General features: G+C 38.4%; 1 protein-coding gene across 5 annotated transcripts in view; it reads right to left on the reverse strand.

Annotated features, from left to right (window-relative positions):
• Window positions 1–26,743, reverse strand: part of LOC150106709 (sodium- and chloride-dependent glycine transporter 2-like) — a 626,004-nt gene that overhangs the window by 114,699 nt on the left and 484,562 nt on the right. For all 5 annotated transcript variants that reach the window (XM_090393293.1, XM_090393295.1, XM_090393296.1 and 2 more), the window contains one exon: window positions 10,482–10,594. In XM_090393293.1, coding sequence (XP_090249419.1) covers window positions 10,482–10,594 — 113 coding nt within the window. The remainder of the gene's footprint in view (window positions 1–10,481; window positions 10,595–26,743) is intronic.

Here is a 26,743-nt window from a genome sequence, read left to right on the forward strand (position 1 = left end):
TACAAACCAGGCAACTCATAGCAAAGGTGGGGCAAGATACCAACACTCCTATCCCAGTATCTCCCATAATGCAAAACACATCTCCTTGTGGATATGTATACTGTTCTGCATTAAAGGATTGGCCACTACCCAGACTAGTTTCAACCTTTATTGAGTTCTGGCAAACCTTTGGGCAACTCCTATAGGTAAAGATGACCTTGCTACTGTTTCTGCCTGATATCTCCAACTCTGGGCCTGGCTCCCACTGAAGAGACCTCAATAAAGGTTGAAACTAGTCTGGGTAGTGGCCAATCCCTTAATGCAGAACAGTATACATATCCACAAGGAGATGTGTTTTGCATTATGGGAGATACTGGGATAGGAGTATTGGTAGCTTGCCCCACCTTTGCTATGATGCCTCAGAACCTCTTGCCATTCTAAATCAACAAACTCAAAATAACTCTGCAACTCTTCTCTCCTTTTGGCAGAACAAGAAAAGTGGTTGTAAACTTTGTTATTTAGCTTAGATAATAACTGATACACTGAATGTTTCTTCCCAAAATTAACAATGGCATTGTCTGTGCTGTAGCTTGTGACATTGTCTAGGCTCAGAAAATGCACTTGAAACCTACTTTTGATATTTAAAAAAACTGAATCTGAAGTCTCTTCTGGATTCTCATAAAAATCAAGAACCTTACATTCAGTGCCCTTTTCAGCTGTGAAATATCTTACACACACACACACACACACACACACACACACACACACACACACACACACACACACACACAGAGTCCACAACTTTCTGTCATTACTTGCATCAGCAGCTACAGAAAAGTAACCTACTTTTTTTAGATCTCTGGTAACTCGGAGACTGATTTCAGGGGCCATTACATTTCAGACAAGCATTTCAGCCTTTGTCCTACCACATTGAACCTTTAATGCAATTTCAAAGTCATTAAATATAACATGACACATTTTATTGGCACCATCCATACTTGAATATGATAAATTATCTTCACTGTTTGATAAACCAAATTTAATTCTGCAGCTGTTACTGATTTTCTTTCCATTTCGGATGATATGAAAAAACTTTCTAATTTCATTCCCTGTTTGCTACTGTTCTCTTTCTTTGTGTGGATATCACTGTTTGAATGTTTTTTAACATCATTTTGTCTGCCATGTGCAATACTGAATTCACAGAAGCAAATATTACAGAATGCTTTAAAAGAGTTTGTTCCACATGGCTTCAACCATGGATATTTCCCTTCCCAAACACTTCTGTATACACACAAAGCTTCATTTTTTTGCTTTTCTTCTCTTTTTCACTGTCACTTGAGGAACTAGACATCATGAAACTAATGTTGTGCAATACTCCAGTTCACTATCGGTGACTAAGGTTGTACGGAAAGCAATTCTGAAAAAAACAATGAAAAACAATAGTAGTAGCTCACAAAACTTAAGAACACGCTACCTCTCAATCATCGATCATAATAATAACTTACCTCTTCCTCTGAAAAAAAATGTTACAACTTCTCCTTTAAAGAATGAAAATTCAAGTCAAACTCGACATAAAAAACAACCACCTCGTAGTGTTCATTTGTTGACATTGAGCAAAGTCATATGAGTCATATGGCATATGTATCTAGATTCTAGAAGGCTATGATAATGTATAACATCACTGGCAGTGATTTCACTGCTGCCAACATAGCATACAATAATTATGGTGATAAATCACATAAACACATATAGGCGATGAGCATGCTTATTTCATATTACAAGTAAAGATTATAAGTTAATCGAATCACAATGCGCATTACAATCTATGGGAATCTATGTTATCTGAGCAGAATTTGAACAATGAGACCTCCAAAACACAGCTATTTTTGCATGGTATACACATTATGGATACAAATTTACAAATGTCACTAACGCTCACTAAGAATTTTTTTAGCATATTTTGTAACTCTTTGGGATAATTTGGTGTCTCGCCATATAAGTTGTCCTGCTTAGGTGTAGATCGGAATGCTGAAAATTTTCTTAAAATTCAGAATGTCCCAACTAATTCAGGACAGGTGGCAACCCTACTTATAATATTAGCCTCTGATGAGATGATCAAATCCAAGCCCTCAATCCTCGTATGCTTTCTTTTATGTTTTTGAGAGATAACTGCCCAAAATAGTTCTCTCAAAAACTTGACAAATTGCCTCCAAATGCCATCTTTTAATTATTATTATTATTATTTTCGGGCTACTCCAGGGAGTCCTCATCAATCCTCCTTAGACTCATCGAGGGAGGCCCTAAACATCATGTCCACATAACTATACAACATTCTCACAGTATCTATCATACCTTGCCTTGAACTCGCTCACTGTCATAGCACCCACAACAGACTCAGGCAGCTTATTCCACTCATTTACCACTCTAAAAGTAAAGAACCCAGCTCTAACACCACTGCTAACCACACTCTTGCCCAGCTTCCATAGGTGTCCCCTAGTTCTCCCACCACCAGTCCTGATTTCAAAAATATCCTCTGAATTAATGTTATAGAATCCTTTTAGCAATTTGAATGTCTCAATCATATCTCCCCTTTTCCGCCTATCAACCAGTTTCTGCAACCCACAAATCTTCAAGCTGTTCTCATATGGTTCATTCCATAGACCTGCTATCATCTTAGTCACTCGCCTCTGGATCCTCTCCACCTCCTCCCCATCAAGAAGGAACCAAGGTGACCAAATCTGGGCACAGTAGTCAAGATGAGGTCTTATTAAGGCTCAGTACACAAGTACAATAACTTGCTTGTCTCTGCTCGTTAAGGTATTTTTCAACAACCAAGTGAGTTGATGAGCTGATTTAGCTACTTTCGCAATGTGCCCCCTAAACTTCATCTGCCTATCCACCAACACTCCCAAGTCCCTGGCCTCATCAATCTCTTGGAGTACAGTTCCACCCATGTGGTATACTGCTGCTAATCTTTTCACCCCAAAATGCATAACCTTACATTTTGTCACATTAAATTGACATCCATTCTCCTTAGCCCAGAACTCCAATCTATGTAAGTCATCCTGCAAGACTTTAACATCTTTTGCATTCACTATCGCCCTCCCCAACTTTGCATCATCAGCGAACAAATGAACTGTTCCACTTAGATCTTTCCCTATATCGTTAATGAACAGATTAAACAGCAGTGGTCCAAGAACAGAACCCTGTGGCACCCCACTAGTCACAGGCCATCTTTTGGACTCCACTCCTGAATAAACCACTCTTTGATATCTCTCCATAAACCACCCTCCTATCCATCCCACTAACCCTATATCCATCCCCATCTGCTCCAGTTTACTGACTAGAGTTCCATATGGTATCCTGTCAAAGGCCTTGGCAAGGTCCAGTAAAATCACTGTAAAGCCATTTCCCTTATCCAGTTCAGCCATCACCTTGTTATAAAACTTGAGCAAGTTACTCAGGCATGATCTACCCTTTACAAAGCCATGCTGTCCACTGTACAGTTTCTCATTTTCATCAATCCATTCCTGTATTTTTCTCTTGACTACTTTCTCCAAGACCTTGACAACAACTCCTGATATGCTGATCGGTCGGTAATTTGCCACCATAGTCTTGGATCCTCCTTTATGCAGTGAAACTATTTTCCCCCTTTTTCCACGCTTTTGGGACTAAACCAGACCCGAGACTCAGATTAAACAACATGGTAAAGGGCACTGATAATTCCTTAGCCGCTTCATGCAAGACCCATGCTGGTATATCATCCAATCCCACAGATGTATTCACATTAAGGTTCTGTCATAGACTATTCACCTCCACTTCATTCATCACAATTCCCGTATAAACAAATGGCTCCTTCATTTTTTCAATGTTTCCACCTGGATGATATACTTTTGCAAAGTGCGTGCTCAGTAACTCCACTATATCGACTAGTTCAGTGACCTCCTTACCATTGTCATTCCTTAAAATCATTTTGCCATGTACAGTTTTTTTCTTGCTTGCAGCATATTGAAAGAACTGTTTGGGATTCTCTTTTGCTTGCATAGCTAGTTTCCTTTCATAATCGGCTTTTGCTGTTTTTACCACACTCGTTACCCTTCTGGCCTGTACTTTATACCGTTCGTGTGCCTGCAGGTCACCCCTTTCTTTAAATTCCCTCCACATTTGTTTCTTTTTTTGCAGCTCAAGCTTAATGGTGTTATTCATCCATTTAACCCCTACTTGTTTTACTATTCGGACCCTAGGTATACAATCAGCCATAACCTCCTGTAAATGCTCCTTGACCACTTCCCATGCTCTATCGACGTCCAGCCCTTGCAGCTGTACATGCCATGGCACTGATCCAATTAATCTCCTAAGCTTGTCATACTTGCCAGCACGGTAATTCCACATGTACCCTGTCTTAATCAAAAATTCCACACCTTTAGCCACCTCCCAGGTCATGATCACTTATGACCTTATGATCACTCTCACCAATAGGTGGCAACATGGTCATATTCATTACAGTGAAATTGTGAGATGCTATTACCAGGTCAAGCACTCTCACACCCCTAGTATTTTCAATTACATGCTGTTTCAGATAGTTATCCCTTAATAATTGAATAAAATCCATTTCCTTCCTCACATGTGTCCTCTCCTCCTTCCAATCAATGTTACCATAATTAAAATCCCCCATAATAATTACCCTCCCTCCACTCATGTCATCAATTTGTTTATGCATACTATCTCCACCATCTATTCCATCACCTGGTCTATAGCAGCACCCAACTTTATATTTTATTCTGCCAGTCTCAATCTCCACCAAATGGCCTCAAATGAGCTCCTTTCACTATCCTGCAATACAACTTCAATTTTCCTTGGTTGCAGCTATCATCAATAACACCCCTCCCCCCCATTTTATTCTCTCTGTCCCTCCTAAACACACTATAACCTACACATTCTATCCCACTAACTATATCATCTTTCGTCAGCCATGTTTCACTAATGCCAATAACCTGTGGCCAGGAAGAGCCAATCAAGACCAAAAAGTCTTCCTTCTTGTTCCTAATACTCCTGGCATTAGTATACATGTATACATTAATTCATTAGTATAATACATACATATAATACATTAGTATACATTAATTCTAATTTATATTACAGTAATTAATACCCAAAATGATCACTCTGTTCTTATTTGCCAGGCTAATTTGCTTATTACTTTCCTTCTCACTGCCCTCTGCATTACTAGGCATCTAGCAACATAAAATATTTCATCCTATCCACCTCTACCTCACACTATACTGACTCAAAACCATTATCATTATTTTCTCCTTGCATGAGCATAACTCCTCTATTATCGACAGGTATCCTTCACTTTTTTTTTCCTTACTGTTCTTCATGAAAAACATCATAATCTCTCCACCTCTATTCCTGTCAGCATGGCATCCTCATCCAATCATGTCTAAACAAATAAACATGATCAATACAACAATTCTGTTCCCCTTATTTCAGATATTTCAGGCCACAGAATTGACTGGAAAGGCACCAAGTCCCTACACCACACCAAAACCTGTTTTGAGAGAAAATTCAGAGAAGCTTATGAAATGCTAAAACATCATCCAAATCTGAACTAAAATGTGGAGGACCCATCTGCAACCCTTATAACAACTAGAACAGGCTCAGAAGAAAACCTCAATGTGAGAGGATTTTAAAAATGTTTAATATAGTTCTATTTTTAATTTACTTGTAATTTTTTATTTTATTTTATTTTCCACAAGAGGTCAGGCTAGGTTAAAAGATTAATAAGCATCTAGATTCATTTACCTTTGTATAGTGCAGTGTCATGTAGCGTGTATCTTACTTTCCTAATGTTAAGTAAAGTAATTATTCTAGGGCGTGTGTTGTGTCTCCATCAATTCTTCACTATGAAAGATATGTCAGACATTCATAAACAAATATAACAGCTTATTTCTGCTTCTATAAGAAGTTGCACATCCTGTAACATTACAGGCCAATCTTAATACTTTCTTGTCTACTCACACTGTTACTTCTGCTCCAGCATCCACTCTTCTCACAGAATGTTCCCCTATCCACTTTGATGCCGCCTGTTTCCCTGTCTGTCTTGTGCTCATGCTCTTGTTCCCTTCACTCATGCTGCTCACTTCTCCATTCACAAGCTCTCCTGCCCTACTTTCCTTCTCCTCCACATCACTTTCTTTGATCTTCTATCCACTGTAGTCATTACTCTTCCTTGCTGCAGAAGTCTCTTCAGCTGACTTACACCAAAGCCATTTAAATGCAGTTCATCTCTCTCTTATAGAGTTTCATCCATCATTACCCAAATTCATCCACATATTCATAAAATGCATTCCCCTGTTCACCATACAGCTCTGTTAGCATGCATTCATGATTTTGACTTGCTATCTCAACTCATCACTATCATCTCTGGACAACACACTAACTACCTTTCTTAACACAATGTAATATTTTATTTATTATTTTTACAGCAATTTTGCCTGCTTTTGTTTAGGAGTGCCCCTGTTTTAATGTCGACCAATAGACGATAACACAAACACTTCAAAGGCAGAAACACCAAGCTGAGACGACATAGCATCCACTTCCTCCATGAGTTCAGATGACGACCTACATGGTCGAAATGGCTCGCACCCCATCAACCCTTTCGCATAACCCTTCCCCTTCCTCTAAAATACAGTTGCTATTTTCACCCCCCTTTTCCATCTTTTTCCCACCCTACAAAAAAAGCACTCTGCCCACCCTTAAAAAATAATATATACAGTCAGGTCTCTTTTTATGCAGCAGATACTTTCCACAGAAAACAGCATATAAAAAATTGCACAAAAAAGACCTAACTTATGTTGAAAAATTAGGGATACATTCCATAATTTTCTAAAACTGCATAAAACCGAAGCAATGAATTAATAAACCTAAAATCGCATAAAAAGTTTATAAAAATTCAGAAAAATAAGAATGCCTAAATTTGTTTTAAAGCTTTATTCGTTTAATTTTATTGAAAAGTAACATATTTTTTTACATTTTTTCATCAGAATTATCGTTGCTATTAGACAATATTCGGCAATGTTTGTGAACTCATGCGAAATCACTTTCATCACCAGAAGAGAGAGAGATAGTCAGTGCATCAGATCTCTAAGGTAAAGGCAATGTTTCTTCACAAACAGAGGTAGCTTCACCCTCGTTCGGTGCTGATTTTTTTTCTTCTGACAATGTAATCAGTGATTAAACTTTGCAATGATGATTTTACTAATTTTTTATACAGCTCTCGATATCCAGAAATACAGTTCTTCAGCTCACATTGGAATTTAAAGGCTCGTTCAGAATTTGTGTCATTAACAAGAAAATGATTTTCCAATTCACTGCACAATTCAAGACCTTCTCAAATTATATTTGCAGTGAGGGGAACAGGTTTTTCTTCTGCTTGACTATCGTTTTCTGGATCTTCGACGCTATCTAAAGTTAATCAATATCCAATAATATCATTGTCACTTAAGGCATTATCCACAAGCAATTCGTCTACGTCATTCTGGCTAAATGTATCAAAACCTTCTCCACCAATTTCATGTGCCAAAGTAATGATTTCAGCTGATAACGTAGATGTTTGAATGGTTGCACTGTTTGCAACATATCCAGGCCAAGTTACTTTCCAGCAGGCATTTAAAGTTTGTGGTCTTATTTCAGCGATAACAGATGCAACATGATTTAAACAGTCCAAAATAGAAAATTTTTTCCAAAAGTCAGTTACTGTTAATGATTCATTTTCTAATTTATCCAATATAAATTGAAAAGTGTGCTTAACGTAATAATTTTTAAAAGTAGCAATTATGTTGATCTAATGGCTGAATAATGCATTGTATTGGATGGGGAAAACACTATGTGCACATTTGGATGTTCTAATTGCAGATGACTGCATTGTCAATAATTAATAAAACTTTAAAATCGACAGCTTTTTTGTTTCATATATGTTTCCACTTCTGGTACAAAGCAATTATTGCCATTCAGTAAATACAGCAGTTGTTACCGAGGCCTTTGTATTAGCCATCCAATATACCCCAGCTGTTTTAGATTTGCCTTTTAGAGCACGTGGTCTTAGAGATAGATTTACTAGGAGGGAGTTTCAACATTCGATCCCCTGATGCATTGCTACTAAGTAACAATGTTACTTAGTAGCAATGCATCTTTGCTTGCTTTAAACCCACTTGCTTTTTTCTCAGAATTAAGTTTGATTAACTTTTTTCTCAGATGTAAGTTCGATTAGGCATTTTCTAACAAAACAATCTTGTTTCATCAGAATTAAACACTTGAACAGGACAATATCCACCATCTTCAATAATTTTGGCTAACTTCTCTTGAAAATTTTTGGCTGCTTCTTCATCTGCTGCTGCAACCTCACCAGTAATCTTCACGTTATGAAGTGCATTCCTTTTTAAAAATCCAGTTAGCTCTCCTTTGCTAGCCAAAAATTCTTTATCAGCCTGGGAAGCGGAAGTTGTTTCATCTCTTCATAAAACTAAAGAGCTTTTTTGTTTAATTAAATAACCACTTATAGGAATTCTTCAATCCAAATTACGAGCGCTCGTTCCGTTTTTTTCTAATAAAGCTTCTCTTGAGTTCGATGATAATTTGGCACCAATTGTGCCAAAAATGACAGATTTTCTTATTGCGACTTCAATCTTTTTAATTGCTCTTATAGTATATTTCCCTAAATTAAAATGTTTATCAATCACCGTAGATCCCTCTCCTTTTGCTAAGTGATCTAAAATTGCAATTTTCATTTCCAAAGAAATTGTTTTTCATCGGTTCTTTTTTCTCTCCATCAGGCCAAATTAAATCTTTAAAATAAAAATTAGCATAAAAAATGTGCTGCAACATACTGTTCATTATGTACACCTGGAAACCCCGAATTTGCATGAAATATGCACCGCATAACTTCAAAACTTCACTGCATAAAAAAGATATGCATAAAAAGAGACCCGAGTGTATATATTATACAAAAAAATGGATTTTTTCAAATTAATTCTCCCACATTGCATAAGCACCACCTACTCCCCTTTCAATACCATAACAGCAGAAGTATGCACACCACAGAAAGAAGACAGGAAAGAACGTCCAAGAAAAGGTATGTGCGAATTTTGTTCTATTATGATACATATATTTGTTTCTAAATACATCTGCAATCCCTAAAAAGTCTTGAGTAAAAAGCCAATGACATTAAAACAGGGCACTCCTAAACAAAAGCAGGCAAAATAGTTGTAAAAATAATAGTTTTTAAGAGAAGTAACATGGGAGTTTTTCCAGAAATGATACCTGTAATATTTTACTCTCCTCGATAACTTTGACCTATTTCCACTCCTTTCAAACTTGGCCTAATGCAAGACCTATGTTAAAAAGGTATGGCAAAGCTGTTTTTAAATCCCTAGGATGCAGTGATATATTGATGGGATTTTTATATATTTAGTTTAATTATATATTCAATTATATATTTGGTTTAATCCTTTATCCAAGTGTAAGCAAACAAAGTTTGAGCCTGAAGTATTTTCAGGACTGGGACAACTCGTGGTAAAGGTGGTATAAGTTCTCATCACTTGCCTTAGTATCTCCCATAATGCAAAGCACATCTCCTTGCAGACATGTATAATGCAAGGAGATGTGCTTTGCATTATGGGAGATACTAAGGCAAGTGATGAGAACTTATACTACCTTTACCACGAGTTGCTTCAGTCCTGAAAATACTTCAGGTGCAAACTTTGTTTGCTTACACATGGATAAAGGATTAATCCAAATATATAATTGGTAGCATAGCCAAAGGAAAAATCTTCCATCAACTTATCTCTAATCAAGAGAATTTTAATAAGGTGTGATACCTTTTGGCAACTGGTATAGGTAAATATGACTTCTCCATTACTTCCACCTTAGTATCACCACCTCTGGGTCTGGCTCTCACTAATGAGACTTCAATAAAGGTCGAAACCGGTCTGAGTAGTGGCCCTTAATGCATAGTATTATACATGTCTGCAAGGAGATGTGCTTTGCATTATGGGGAACTACTAAGGCAAGTGATGAGAACTTATACCACCTTTACCATGTGTTGCCCCAGTCATGAAAAATATTTCAGGCACAAACTTTGTTTGCTTACACTTGGATAAAGGATTAAACCAAATATATAATTGGATGCAGCAGTGATATATCATCCAAACTTACCATCTTATCAGCATTTAGTACTATCATCAAAATATGTGTTTCACATATGTTGGGAAAAATATCTGCTAAATGAATCTATAAAATTTACAATTATTCAATTGATTAAAAAAAAACAAAAAACCTTTACATCTTACCATAATAATTACAGGATCTAATGTCAAAATGATAACAGACAAATGACAAAATATGCGTTTCACATATGTTGAGAAAAATATCTGCTAAATGAATCTATAAAATTTACAATTATTCAATTGATTAAAAAAAAACAAAAAACGTTTATATCTTACCATAATAATTACAGGATCTAATGTCCAAATGATAACAGACAAATGGCTCTCAAGATATCCACTTGAACTAAATGCTGTCATTTCCCGTATATCCTGATAGAAATTTTTCAGTCCTACGGTATCATTATTATTTTAATCTTTACGTTAAAAAGTCATAAATAAAACTGTATTAAAAAGCATACACTGTTCATTAAAAAACAAAATTTGCTTTCACCTTATAGCTTAACAAAAGTCCAGAAATGAATAATACGTTAAATAAATAATTTACTTTGAACAAAATAAATGAAAATTACTTTGTCCAAAGTAAGGGAAGCTAAGAACATAGTCAATTTGTTAGACATCCAAAGGAAAGACTAGAGGAAGAAGAATGGAAATCTTCAAATTCTTCTGCTAAACATTTGGCATATGGATGCAAACTGCTTCTTTATAATTATTGATAGTTTAATTATTTATTAGATTCTTACAACAATTTTACTGATAATCTGCTGAATTAAATCTCTCGTGCAATCATTAAGAGGCATGTTTCAACAGTCCCAAAACGTTTCTGCTGTTAGGATCTGCTTGGTGAAACAAACAGTTTTGTCTCTTTTCACTGACATGCTAATATTTCCTGATGTTAGGATAGTGCAAATCTACACATACATAATATCTTTTGTGTCAGTTGGTTTTCTGTTCCACAAAGCAATAGTCTATGAAAGCTGTATACATTCAAAAAAACGACGTATTTTGTTTCTTAATTTCAAGTTCAAAATAATATGTATTCATGTTGCTAGTACATTGAAGTGGGTTAACAAAGTACTGAGTACCTGGGACAAGTGGAACCAAATTGCACATTCATCATCAGCATCTCATAGCCACAGGAAAAATTGTCAAAAATCATCAGTCCACCATCAGAATTAAGGGAACTTAATTTTTAGTAAAGAAAACTCTAGTGCTAAATGGAGTCTATGTAAAACTTTGTTGAGAAGGATGAACCATACTTTCTTTTTTGTATATAAAATACTTACCCACCAAACAAAAATAGATTATGCAAATGACAATGTGTGCACATGTTTGCTTAAGAATGAAAATGTAAAGTAAACATATAAAAACTAATAATAATATGGACACTGTATATTATTATTATTATTATTATTATTATTTGTCGCCTCCAGGGAGTCCAAAGGCTCATCGAGGGAGGGCATCTTCTCTACAACTCTGCTTCCACCACTCACAATCCACCAATTGACCAAAACCACACCAACGCCATTTACCACCGACCACCACCACCACTAGTATTTCAACAGACAATCACAAGCATCCGTGCCCACGGCAGGATGTATATAAAAAAAATCCAATTTATTACCAACTTTTTTGTACATGTTTTATAAGCTTATTCATGTCAAAATTTCTGGAACATAAAGCTACATGCAAACTGGAATGTAAACAAATAATATACTACCTTAAATTAATCATTTATAGTCAATATTTGCTTACTTTAGCTAGCATTAACAGAGGCAATTTAACACTACACAATCAGTGAAGACAAACTAAACTGACCTGGATAACAAGGACAGTCATGTGCATAGAGGGTGACAGTGGCACTTTTTGTGGCGATTCCTATTTTTAATGCTGATGGGTAGATAGGGCCATGTATCAAAATCTGTTTAAAATCATACTATCCATTCTGTTACAGTTAACCTGGTTTTGTAGAACTTGTGCCACTTCCAGGAACAGTCTCTCTGGTTTGAACCAAGATTTGTAAAATATCTTGGCTTTCTTCCATTTTGTGAAGTGGTCTTTCTCTATGGCATGTTGAGACAGTCTGCTTTTTGGTTCTCCATTCCAGATGTATTTTTTTGTGTTCTTTTCTCCTGACCAAAGTAGTTTGTATTGTCTGTCCCAAATACTGAGTTCCACACTGGCTGTAGGTGTCTACATCCCTGTAGATATCTAGGCAATCCTTGATTTCTCTTAGGCAGGTAGAAATTTTGCTTAGTAGTTTGGCATTGAAATAATACTGGATTTTATATCCACTTGATTTATATGATTTTTCATTGCCGAACTGAAGCCTTTTGGCTCTTTATTTTAGTAAATACTTTATGCACTGACCAAGAGTTCACTTATGAAAAATACACCTCTCTGACACTTTGAGTTCCTTAGTACTGAATGAAAGTTTTTTTTTTTGCTCTCTTAAGGTTTCTTCCAAGTCTAGCTTCTGGTGAGAGGGGGCTTAAGATTTCGGGGGGGGGGGGGGGGGGGTTTGCTTACGAGAGCAATTTGAGTCTCCGAGGAAAGTGTTTTCTGCCATGGCCCATGTGGAGCTCTGTCAGTGGATGCTTTTCCCTGGAATATGAGCGATTCTGCTCAGTGGCTCAAAATGTGAACCTGTCAGTGAGTGGAACCAATGCTCAGTTGGATGATCTTTCAGTCACTCGTAGGAAGTGGTCCAGGCAATCACCTAATTTTTAGAGAGGTCCTTTATTTAAACACCAATCTCTGACAAGAACCAAACAGTTCAAAACAGCTGTCAGGCCAGTGAAACCTTATCAAAATGGATCGGTAGAAGGAGAATATATGGACACTTGGGCAAGCGATCGTGTCTTCTGTAAGGTCTGCACGCTAGGGCAACTCATAAATGCTGGCAAGTGTATTCCCATAAACTCTCTGGTCAAATTTCGTATGAAACTGTCATAGTTTCTACATTCAGCTTTGAAATAATGTTGGATTTAATATCCACTTGATTTATATAATTTTTGTATTGTTGACTGAAGCCTTTTGGCTCTTTATCTTTATTTTAGTCAAGAGGATAACTTTTGGACAGGAGAATTAGTGTATCTACTGGAACATTTGTAAAAAGGGACAACACAAGCAATTGTTCTCCTCTAATTGAATGTTTGTGTAATGCTTTTAAAGCATGTGGAGTTTTTCATGTAAGATGATGTTTTGCTGATGTGTTTGATGAGTCAGATGCCAAGTGTTTTGCTACTTTTATAGGTGGGACAATTTATGGCTAGGTTTATGGACCTTAGGTAGCTCATAGAGTCTTGGTGTATGTAGATAAAATTTTTTTAGTTTGGACACAATTTCAATAGACCAACTTGTAATGCTTTCTAGAAGAGTTATAGTGTTATTTTTAATTGCAAAAAATTGCAATTAAAAATAAAACTTTTTACTATAGGCAAATAAATTAATGTATTGGATAACAATTTTCTCAGTTTATTATTATAGTCTTCTATGTTAATGATCACCAAAACGTTGCCCTTGTCTGCTTTCACTATTACTATGTTTTGATTTGGTTTTAAATTTTTCAGAGTTGCTTTTTCTCCTTTGGAGATATTGCTTCTTGAAAGGCTTGTGTTTTTAAGTATGATGGCAGCTGCTAATCTAATCATATCTGCTTAAACTGGCAGAAGTTTTTTGATGGCAAATTCGATATTTGCCATTATCTGTGCATATAAGATTTTTACTGGAGAAATAGCAAAATTAAACCTTTTTCTTAGAATTTTGATCTCATTGTCTGAAAGTTGTGGATCACCTTATGTGATGAAAGTTGCTGAAGATTCTTCTTCATTACAAGTTTGTCAAACTTCTTTATTAAACTCTTCTTATTTTCTTTAAATATTCTAAGTTCAGTTTAGGCTGATAAACACTCTAAGAACACCCAAATATCAGGCCTCAACAGCTTGGAAAGCTATAAATGGAGGTCACAAAACTTTGTTTTCACTATGCTCAGGCTGTACTTACACTTTTTCCAATGAGGGCAGCCCAAGGGCCTAGAGTTCTCCATGCACCCCCCCCCCCCTTATTGTTTGGGGCCCTTAAATTGATCCTAATTTTTTGGGGAGCTCCAGCTAGAGACTTGTGTGCCTGTGCATGGGTGTAGCCCTGACTATGCTAAGTATTCTATGTGCATTTTGTATTTGCTCCTTAATTAAAGACAGACCAGCTTTGTGTATATATTGTGAGGGCTTGAGGGGAGAAGAAGTGTTGTTTTATCTTTACACAGGTAGGAATAAGGTTATTGTCCCAAAAGCACTTAAGAAAGTTAAATTTATTGAAGAACTTAGCACATACCTTGTTGAAATTAAACATGAAATTACAATAAATTAAACATGCCAAGAAGTTATATTCTTAGTTTCATCCTTTATCCAAGGATGAGATTAAGAATCAAGCAAAGTAAAAAATGTAAGCAAAGTTTGCATGTAAAGTCACTTCACGACTGAGCTACTTGTATATAGAGGCTAATCACTTCACATATTAGAGATAGATGTTGAAAGTTTTTTCCCACTTGGTTATACTATAAAATAAAGATGCCAAGAACTTATATTCTTGTTTCATCCTTTATCCAAGCGTAAGCAAACAAAGTTTTCACATGAAGTCACTTCACAACTGGGCTACTTCATGTTGGAGGCTTAATGGATTTTTTACAACACTCAAAAAGAATTAAAATAGAATTTAATATTTCCTATATTTCGTCCTAGTCACTAGGACATCTACGGGGATTACAAAAACAATTAATGTAACATATACACAAATAACAAACAATACTAAGCCCAACCACGTGGGTGACACTAAAGTCCTATCTAGGTAGAGCGCCCTCTAAGGGCAGTAGTAGGTGGCCTGGAATGTAAGGTGGGAACTCTGGTGATGAGTGTTTCCCAAATCTTCGGAAGCTTAATGCAACTGTATTTATTGAGATTTGGTTGGTTTTTGAGAGCTAAAGCTTACCAATATGTCTGTCTTATTCAAGGTTAAATTTTCTGCGAGGACTTTAAAGTGGGTCGAGTTTTTTATATAGGAAGAGGACCTTCCGGTGAGGGGGATCAGAGAGTTGGCCAGCTGTTTAGATAGTCTATAGCAAGGTGCATTGGTGGCGTCTACTATAGGCCTGAGTGGGGAATTGGGTTTGTGGATTTTTGGTAAACCGTATATTCGGGGGGGGGGGGGCGGAAAGGTTCAAGTTTTTTCATGACGTCAAGGGGCCAGGAAGATACTTTTTTGAGTAAGATTTTTAGTTTCTTAGCTTGTGTTTTTGTGGGGTCGTGTTCTAGCGGGATGTAGGTAGCGCGATCACGGAGGATAATGTTTGTAAACCCTTGAATAAGATAGACATATTGGTAAGCTTTGATATTCCCTTAATTGACACCTTATCTCTCTAAGATGTCAGAGGGAAAACGTTTTTCCCTCTGACATCTTAGATCTCTTTTCCTTTGCCATTAACTCTGGGTATTTCTCTTGGAACAACAAAATCTACAAGCAGATAGAGGGGAACTGCCATGGGTTCCCCCCTCTCACCCCCCCCCCCCCCCACCCCCCCCCCCCCCCACCCCCCCCCCCCCCCACCCCCCCCCCCCCCCACCCCCCCCCCCCCCCACCCCCCCCCCCCCCCACCCCCCCCCCCCCCCACCCCCCCCCCCCCCCACCCCCCCCCCCCCCCACCCCCCCCCCCCCCCACCCCCCCCCCCCCCCACCCCCCCCCCCCCCCACCCCCCCCCCCCCCCACCCCCCCCCCCCCCCACCCCCCCCCCCCCCCACCCCCCCCCCCCCCCACCCCCCCCCCCCCCCACCCCCCCCCCCCCCCACCCCCCCCCCCCCCCACCCCCCCCCCCCCCCACCCCCCCCCCCCCCCACCCCCCCCCCCCCCCACCCCCCCCCCCCCCCACCCCCCCCCCCCCCCACCCCCCCCCCCCCCCACCCCCCCCCCCCCCCACCCCCCCCCCCCCCCACCCCCCCCCCCCCCCACCCCCCCCCCCCCCCACCCCCCCCCCCCCCCACCCCCCCCCCCCCCCACCAGCCGATCAATCTGAAAGGCAAAATTTATAGGACAGTAGTGAGGCCAGCTATGACATATGCTATAGAAACTGTGGCCCTGAGGAAAAATAACATTAGCAGGATGGAAGTAGCAGAGATGAGAATGGTTAGGTGGATGTGCGGTGTGACCAGAAAGGATCATCTGAGAAATGACTATGTGAGGAAAACAGTGAAAGTTACGAACTTAGGAGCGAAAATACAGGAGGCAAGGTTGAGATGGTTTGGTCATGTGATGAGGAGGGAGGACGAATATGTGGGAAGAAGGTCATGCAGATGGATGTGCAAGGAAGGCGGAAGCGTGGGCGGCCAAAGAAGAGATGGAGGGAGCTGGTAGAAGAGGACTTGAAGATGAAGAACTTAGATGTGGTGACAGCCCAAGACAGGAAGGTGTGGAGGAGACTCATAATAAACAGTGACCCCACTTCAGTGGGAGAAGCTGCAGAAGAAGAAGAAGATTAAGGCTCTCGTTTATTATTGGTGTGTGCGTGTTGAACTATTTTTTGTAAATCTTATTTTATTTTGTTAAAATAACATATAATTATTTATTTATTATAGATACAAGGCTGAATTATGATGAGTGTCATTGCTATTGATAAGAAATTTTTATTATTGGTGTTTGTTTGTGGTGAGGATGAAATATTTTTAATAAAGCAATTTTTAATATGTAAATTTATTTATTAATAAATTCGTTACTAATTAGGAAAAAACGTTTTTTTTTTTTTTTTTTTTTTTTTTTTTTTGTATATGCATCACCCTCACCTTAAATTTTCGCTGGCCGCCACTGCTCTAGTGATGTGGTTCTCTCCCCTCCTTGGTGGATGCATTGCTCTAGCAATGCTTGACCTGGTGACAGGTTTTGTTTATCACCAGGAGCTGAAGCTTCTGCAGGTTTTGTCTGGGGGAATCACTGAAGTACAGTGAGTTATAAGAACCTTCAGGTTACTTATTGAGGTTAGAGTGATCGCTTAGTTTATGGAGACACCTCTTTTCTTATACATTGTGCCTGATGAAGTGGTCTCAATCATTGCAATCCATTAGGTGCTTGTCTGTGGTATATAGTTTTTACTGACGTGACCTTTATTGGACTCATGAGTGGATGCCTTTCCTTGGGAGATGAGTAGTCTGCTCAATGATAGGATTTGTGTTTGCCTGATGTGGAACCACTACTGAGTATCTTTCAGTGATTGAGAATCAGTGAGTTAAAATGATCCTTTGGGTCGCTAATTGAGGTTATTGTGATCTGGGATATTGCCTAGTTTTTGGAGATGACTCTTTACTTACACGAAAGAGTATTATTCAGTTTTTGTGACTCTTGTCTCCACAGTGGCCTAAACTCCTTAGTTTTTCCCTCTACTCTAATAGAAGATCTCCCTTGGGCACAGTAAGTTTATATATATATATATATATATATATTTTTTTTTTTTTTGGCTGCGATTATCAGTTTATTGAGTGAGTGCCTCCTGGCGTTCTCAACAGTGGCACCTTTCGCCAGCATGATTGCTTGGTGTGCACGTTTACTTACACTTCTGGTGGCTCACTTCCTATACAGAAGGGAGAGATTGGGAGGGAGAGATCTAATTTTCATAGCAGTTTTTTTTTCACCTCTAATTTTACTGGCTCAATGTTTATGAACAGGATTTCTCTTTGCAGGCACTTTTAGTATGGGGATCATTTCTTTTCTTGACGCAATGTCAGATGACAGTGCAGAATTACATTGCAGGAACTGACATTTTTTTAGTGCAAGATTTTATGCTGGCACTAACTTCCAACTTAGTACAGGAACTTCACAGACAATTCTAAAGTGTGGGATTTTAATTTTATCTTTCTTTCTTCTAGTGAGAATAGTGATACACTAACTCATTACAGGATTCAGAAATTTTCAAACCTTTGTTTATTTCTTATTCAAACACAGAGTATATTTAAAGATGGTCCCCGTTCCAGCTACAGTGAGGACTCTCAGAATCAAGATCCCTGAATCTGAAGAGCCAAGACAAGTTAAGTTAGCAGGGTATTAAAAGAAATAGTTGGAGCTGAAAACATATTTTCTTTCACAACTATTGCATTGAAGATACAATGGAAACATCCTAATGGAGAAAGACAAAATAAACAAAATAAATGATAGATGGGAAGGGTATTCAAAGGAACTCTACAATCATGATAGAATAGATAAGTCATTGCAAGAAGCTTTGGAGGGGTTACTTCCTTACCTCGAAAGTAACAAATGCCATTAGGAAATTGAAACCAGGAAAAGCTCCAGGAATGGATGGAATTATGCAGAATATCTAAAGACTTTAAATGATAATGCTATATGATCAGTGACTGACATATGTAACAAAATATACAAAACTGGACACCTGCCAAAAGATTTTAAGCACTCGACATTCCCATCAATACCTAAAAAATCGAAGACAATCAAATGTGAAGAGCACAGAATAATCAGTCTGATCAGTCAGATAGCAAAAGTTATATTATATATCATCCTAGAAAGAAATAAACATGAAATCAAACTGAAATTAATGAAACACAATCTAGTTTTCAGGAAAATAAAGGAACTAGAGAAGGACTCTTCAACATTAGAACAATTATAGAAAGATATCTGGAGAAGCAGAAAGAAGTCTACTTATGTTTTATTGACTACACAAATGCCTTTGACAATATACAACATAAACAACTAATTGAATGCATCAGAAAATTAGGAGTAGATAGTAATGATATCAGATTACTGATAAATTTATATTGGGAGCAAACTGCCTCAATAAAAATATCAGGAGAAACCTCAGAGGAATTTCCAGTAAAGAAGGGAGTCAGACAAGGCTGTGTTCTTTCTCCTATATTGTTTAACCTCTATAATATCTTTGCAATTCTTCTAATTGCAAAGAAAATATCTTTGCAATTAGAAGAATTTAAAGGATGTCTCCATAGGAGGCAGAAATATAAACAACTGAAGATATGCAGATGATACAGTACTGCTAGCTGAAAATAACAAAATAAATAAAGTTTTCAAAACCTACTAGAAGAGAAGAAGAAACTAAGTGAAAAATATGGACTTAATTTCAACTTCATAAGGGAAAATACCCATATAAATATTAAGATCAGAGTTAGATCAAGTAGAGAGTTATATATATTTGGGTCATTACAGAGAATGGAAAGTGTGATAAGAAAATATTAAGAAGAACAGAAATTGCTAGATCAATCAACCTTCATTAGCATGAAAAACATTCTAACCTCAAGAGAAATTCACACAAAAACAAGAATTAGGCTGTCCAAATGCTATGTATGGTCAACACTGCTATATGGAACAGAAACCTGGACAATATCAAACTATTGTGAATAAACTAAAAGCCTTTGAGATGTGGATCCTCAGAAGAATTCTTAGAGTCCCATGGACTGCCAAAAAAACTAATTTAGAAATATTAGAAACAATTGGAGAAGATAAGATTCTGTTGAAAACCATTAAGAAAAGAAAACCACCGTCACATACCAAGGCATGAAAATCCTTACAAAAAACACTTCTAGAAGGAATGATACAAGGAAAAAAAAGAAGAAGAAGAGGAAGACAAAGAACAGATTGGATGGGAAATATTAAGGACTGGACCTTTTTTGTCCTATGAAGAATGTAAAAGAGAAGCACAAAACTGTACATGGTGGAAGCTCATGGTAGTCAACCTCCTGGAAGGAGATGATATCTGACAAGAACAAGCAGATGAACCATTAGCTGCATTTTATAACAGAGAGCTAACAAAAACCTGTGAAGAAAGAATCAAAGAATCACCCAAATTCATGTCAACGAGGAAGATCGATTGATGACAGAAACAATACTAAAATCCTTCCAAAATTAGTACAAAGATCTCATGGACAATAATGACACAGACACATATATTAGTTATAATTCATGAATTATAGATCCCTTTCCATCTCACATGCAAATAGTTTTCAACAGATGAATCGTGGCTGATGATGTTAAAGAAGCCTTTGAAAAGTGCAGTACAAAGAAATAGCCAGGAAGAATGGCCTATGAAAAGAGTTCTACAGTAAAACCTGGGAGTTCATCTTTACTAACATTTTACCCATTTTACTAACAGTATTCAACATATTTCTAAACACAGAGGTAATACCAAAGAATTTATATCAAGGATTAAGTCAAACAGAGATTTCACTCAAATAGAAAACTGGAGAACAATATCATTATCAAACCTGAATTACAAAACACCTATGTACTATTCTTTACAATCAATAATAGCCTTAAAATCATCATAATCAATTTCCTGATATGTATCCTCAAGAGGTGTTCAGTCTACTATGACAGCAATACATGATTAAATTATTATTAATCTCCTCTCAACAATTTTCCTCCAAATTAGCCTATTACTTGTCAGCATTCCACTGTTATCATAACTAACATTTTGTTCTTCTAAGGCACCTCTGACTGAATCAATCCATCTAGACCTTAGTCTTCCTCTATGTCCTTTTCCTTCTATCTTGGCATCAAAGACCTGTTTTGATATTTGTAATTCTAGTGTTTAGGCTAATACATTGATTCTCCAGCATCGTATATTGTTTAAGAAAACTAACAATGTATTTGTTAATAAATAAAATAATTTATTTATTATCTTATGTTTTGCTAAGTCAAATCAGTATCATCATGGATTAATACACTTGCACTAGACACGTGCATGCAAGCACACTTCAGTAACAAAGTGCAGTACAAAGAAAGAGTCAGGAATGGAACATTATACATAGAGTTTATTAGGTACGCTGCAGTTCCAACCTTTCTTATTATGAACACACAGGTAGGATAGGCAACATCCGTATATTAGAGGCACCAAGATTACATCCGATTCCACTACTAAGGCTGCTCAGGATTGGCAGACCCTGGATATCCTACAACAGATCCAGTGGGGAAAAAAGTCATCTTACTCCACCAAAGCAAATTCAAGTTCAAAAGACTTCTCAAATCAGCTGCAGCTCTCACCAACTATCCCAGCCTAAAAATATGGTTGTATCAGACTCCTGTCATCAGCAGACAGTCAGCCCAATGAACACCTAACTGAAACCAATAAGTGGCATAATTATAGGACTTAGGTCTTCCTATATCTCTCTCTGTTTTTTATTATTATAATAATTATTATTATTATTCAGGCCTCCATGGAGTCAAAAGACTCATCGTGGGAGGTCCTTCCTAAGAAACACAGTCTATCAAGACTCATCGAGGGAGGTCCTTCCTAGGAAACACAAAGTCTATCATACCATTCCTTAAACTCATTGACCGTTCTCGCTCTCACCACTCTATCAGGCAAAGCATTCCGTGGTTCAACTACCCTCCATGCAAAGAAACTACTCCTCACCCTCTTGCTCACAGTTTCCTTTCGTAACTTCTAGGGATGGCCCCTTGTCATCACTTCTTCCCGCTGTTCAACCAAGTGAAAGAACTCCCCAGTGTCAAGCCTGTAACCGCCTCTCAACAGTTTAAAAGTCTCAATCATATCACGTCTCCTTCTTCTATCCACCAAACTCTGCAGTCCACATTCCCTCAGTCGCTCCTTAACTCATATTGTACAGTCCTGAAACCATCTTTGTTATCCACCTCTGTACCCTTTCCACAGTCAATTTATCCCCTTCAAATCCTGGAGACCAAATCTGAGAACAATAGTCCAAGTGTGGTCTGATCAGGGTCTTATACAATGGAATGATAACTGTTTTATCTCTGCAGGCCAGCATCCTTCTCATTATTGCAGCAATCCTCTGTGTTACCTTCACCACCTTTGCAATATGTCCCCTAAATTTCGGGTTTCTATCAATCATCAACCCCAGATCTCTTGTCTCCCTTACTTACTCCAGTATAACTCCTCCCATGGAGTATGCAGTGTCCCATCGATGTTTCCCAAACCTCAAGACCTTACATTTTGCTGCATCTGCACTATTACTAATAATCCTTCCCAGCTTCGCTTCATCTGCAAACAACTGAATATCCCCTTGCAATCCGCTGACAATGTCATTGATATAAAGGTTAAAGAATATAGGTCCCAGTACTGAGCCCTGTGGGATCCCACTTGTAACCCTCTGCTTCCTTGAAATTGCCACACTATACACAACTCTCTGATACCTATCAGACAGCCAATCCTGAATCCAGTTGACCAATCTGACATCCAGACCCATCTGCCGTAACTTGAATATCAGCTTATCATATGGCAACTTGTCAACTTCACTAAGTCTAAGAAAATGGCAGTATATGCCTTTCCCCTCATCTAATGCTCTTGTAACTTTATCATAAAAGACTAGCATATTGCTAAAACAAGCGTCCCCCTTCACAAATCCATATTGACTCTCACAGATAACATTACCCTCATCTGCCCAATGCTGTATATGGTCCTTCACTACTTTCTCCAAGATCTTACTAACTACCTACCGATGACACACAAACTGGCCTATAATTAGACACTTCAAGTCTGCTACCGCCCTTATGCAATGGCACTATCTTACCTTCCTTCCATTCCATTGGCACCTTTCCCGCAGCCAGACTTTCATTGAAAAGCCAGGTCAAAGTCACTGTCAGTTCCTTAGCACATTCTCTCAAAACTCATGGTGAAATACCATCCAGTCCCACAGCTTTACTGACATCCAGAGTACTCAGTATTTGAAACACACACTCTCCTCCTGAACCTCTAAACCTCGAACCTGTCCAATCCCTCTAGCATTAAAACTGACTCCTCCAGGATGAAATATTCCAGTAAAGTGTTCATTGAACAATTGCACTATGTCCTCTGCATTAGTCACTCTATTCTCATTTTTATTCCACAATATCATTATACCAGTCATTTCTCCTCCTACTGGCCACATATCTAAAAAATTCCCTAGGATTTTTTTTGGATCTTAGGGCCAATCTCCTCACATATTCCAGTTTCGTCTTCCTTACCATACTCGTCACTCTTCTGGCCTGTGTCTTATACTCTTCATGCATCTTCTCTTCACTTGTCTCCTTATATCTCTTCCATAGCCACTTTTTCGCATGCTATTCCTGATTAATATTGTTTGTCATCCACTTTACTCCAAATTGTGTCCTCTTATTCACTCGTGTATATAACTTACCAATGCTGCTAACAAATATTCTTTCATAATTTCCCACGCACTAATGATATCCTGGCCTTCCAATTCCTCCCTCCATGAAACTTCTCCAAGTTGACGTCTTAGGCTATTATAATCACCTGTCTTATAATTCCACGTACATTCCCTTCTCTTCAATACTCCTGCATGTCTATTCATTTTCCAAGTCAAAACTATATGGTCACTCTCTTCAACTGGTGGGAGAGATGTCATCTCAGTTGTTATCAACTCTTTTTTTGTTAATGAAATGTGCTTGCATGTACATGTCCAATACAAGTGTATTAATCCCTGATGATGATGCTGATTTTACTTATGCAAAATATAGGATAATAAGTAAATCATTTTATTTATTAATAAATACATTGTTAATTTATTATTATTATTATTATTATTATTGATCTGAGACCTCGGAGTCAAGGACTCATCGAGGGAGGCTATAAAGCTATCATACCTTCCCTTAAATTCATTCACACTAGATGCACTCACTATCCCCTAAGGACAAATTATTCCACTCACTCAATGCTCTCTGTGAGAAAAACCTAGCTCTTATCCCTTTCTTGACTGTTAGTTAACAACCTCAACTTCCATGAATGCCCCCCCATGTTCTCTCCCCGCCTTCCATATAATGTAAAATTTCATCGGTTGAAATGCTATAACATGCATTCAAAAGTTTATAGACCTCTATCATATCACCCCCTCTTTCTCCTGTTAACCAGAGTCTGCAATCCACATACTCGCAATCTGTCCTCATAATCTAAATCCCATAATCCAGATATAATCTTTGTAACTCTTCTTTGCACCCTTTTCACAACTTCTTTATCCCCTTGGAACCCAGGAGACCAAATCTGCACCCAATAATCCAGGTGTGGTCTTATCAAAGCCTTATAAAGAGGCAAAATGACCTTCTTATCCTTACATATCAAGGTTCAGTTCAACATCGCAATTATTCTCCGAGTTGTATTTGCAACTTTTGCTATATGACCTTTGAACTTTAAATTCTTACCCACCAATACACCAAGATCCCTTGCCTCTTCAGTTTCTTGTAGCATAACCCTGCTAATATAATATGCTGCTGGAACTCTAATCACAGCAAAGTGCATAACTTTACACTTACTAACTGATATTAAACTGATAGCCATTTTCGTTTGCCCAGATTTCCAGTCTATTGAAATCATTTTGTAATTGTTGAATATCAGTAGCATCCCTGATTGCCTTGCTTATCTTTGCATCATCAGCAAACAACTGCACATCTGATAATAGACCCTGCTTGATGTCATTAATGTATAGATTGAACAATAATGGCCCAAGAGCTGAACCCTTAGGTACACCACTGTTTTTTTTTATTTTTTTTTATTTTATCTTATTTTATTTTAATCTTTGCACTGGTTATGGGCAGTACTACCCTTACATCATGTCCAGACTTGATATAGGCCTAAGCTTTTACAAGTGTTTTACCCTATGCCTGTTCTAGTTATCATTGTAGTCATTCTCTGGTGGCAATGCCATGCCACCAGTGTGCCCTGTACAGCCATCAAGTAAAAAACTTTTATATCCATCTGCGTAAGCCCAAACTGTTTTAAGTACTTATAACTATCTGTGCTCCATATGACATGTAAAGAGATGGTGGTGCTGGTAAACCTCGGAGTTGCCCCATGCTGCTTCTGTATCTTACTAACTAGATTTTGGTTATTTTTATGAAAGTTTACTTTATTAATATGGCTATAGGTTAGTTAGTGGGAACCCTGTTCCCACCACCTGGGCATCAACTACCCAAACTTCAGCATCTCTTTTAATCACTAAGTCTGGCTTAAGCATCATAAGTGGAGGTTCTATAATGTGGTTCTACTGCAGTCTCCCAACCTTTGTTCTTAAAGCAGTTGTTCAGAATGGTGATCATGGCATCATGCCTCTGAATGCAGACCCCATGGTGCAGAAGCAACACTGGGCTATATGAGACAATGTCTCACTGCAGTGGCAGCCAGCCCTACAGTTTGAGTTGTCACTACCCCATTGAGCTATGCGGGCTCGAGTGGGAAGGGTATTGATCTTCGTCCTGATAAGGTCAATATACTCGAACCCAGGGAGGAGTCTGGTGCCATCCCTTACCCAATCATGCTGGAGAGGCACAGATATGTCTCTTTTAAAGGAGCACCATCTACAGAATAGTGCAGCAGAGATGCCTACCTCTTGCGTTCTGCAGGTGCTGACTCAATTAAGGTACCATGATAATGGCACCAGCCTTTAGCCTACCTAAAGTTTTCTTGTATTAATGGGATATAGAAAGCTTATCTGCAGATAGGGGAAGAAGATAGTTCTAACTTTGTGATTCTGGACAGCCACAGGCATGGGATTAGCCATCTAAGTGATGGAACTCCAAGCCCACCATCCTTCACCCTTGCATGGAAATATGCAGTAGTGGTGTCAGGCAGCAGCCGGAGCCATGATCTCACAGCTGAACGGATAGCCCTGTCCATTCGGGACAGTACCGAGAGATGTACTACCAAGCACCAAATTGTGGTAAAAGCGAGGTAGGAGATAGTGAGAAAGGAGAAAAGTCTTTGCTGGGGCTTGAGAGGAGCTTTTCTCTAAGAAGTGATCCCAGCTTCTAGGAAAGAAGGGACAGAAGGCCTTCCCTTTGGGATGAACATAATACCGAGGTATCTCCACTCTTCCAGGATGGTCAAAACATACAACAGCCTCCCGTGCAGAGAAAACTCTATAGTCTCACCTTAAGCTTCTTGGCATGACCAGAGGGGGGGCAAGAGCTAAAGAGCAGGATTTCTCTACATAATAGAAAGGCCTCAAATAGAGAAAAAGTCAACTGCCTGGGCAAGGAGTTTCTGCAAGCCTACTTTAGTAGAGGCGACGAGAATAAGATCATCCTCAAAGGCCATAGCATTAAAGGAAGAAGCACCTAGAGAGTAGCTTATATGACTAGGAAGAGAGTGAAGAAACTCATCTATGATGCAGTTAAAGAAAAGGGAAGATAAAGGATCACCCTGGCAAACACCCCGCACTGTAGGAATAGAAGTCACACGGGACCCTGTAGTGATAGTGATGGAGCTACCCAAGTATAGCTCCATAACATAGGAAAGAAAGAGTTCTGGACATCCAATAATAAACAGCACTCGAAGGAGAGCAGGAAGGACGACGCTATTAGATGCCTTTTGGAGGTCCAACGACGCCATATATAGAGGCTTAAAGTGGTGTGGAATCAGAGAAAAGAGAAGAAAGAAGATGTATATATTCTCGGCACAACTGTCTGAAAGGACAAAAGCTCTCTGTCTATAAAGTCTATCATGCTGTACATGCTGAAGTTATTTAACTAAGATTTTATGATAGTCTAAGTATCACAGGGAAGATGGTAA

This window comes from Typopeltis vanoorti, chromosome 5 (assembly GCF_054136105.1).
Source record: "Typopeltis vanoorti isolate ZY-2024b chromosome 5, IOZ_Tvanoo_1.0, whole genome shotgun sequence".
Classification (NCBI taxonomy): domain Eukaryota; kingdom Metazoa; phylum Arthropoda; class Arachnida; order Uropygi; family Thelyphonidae; genus Typopeltis; species Typopeltis vanoorti.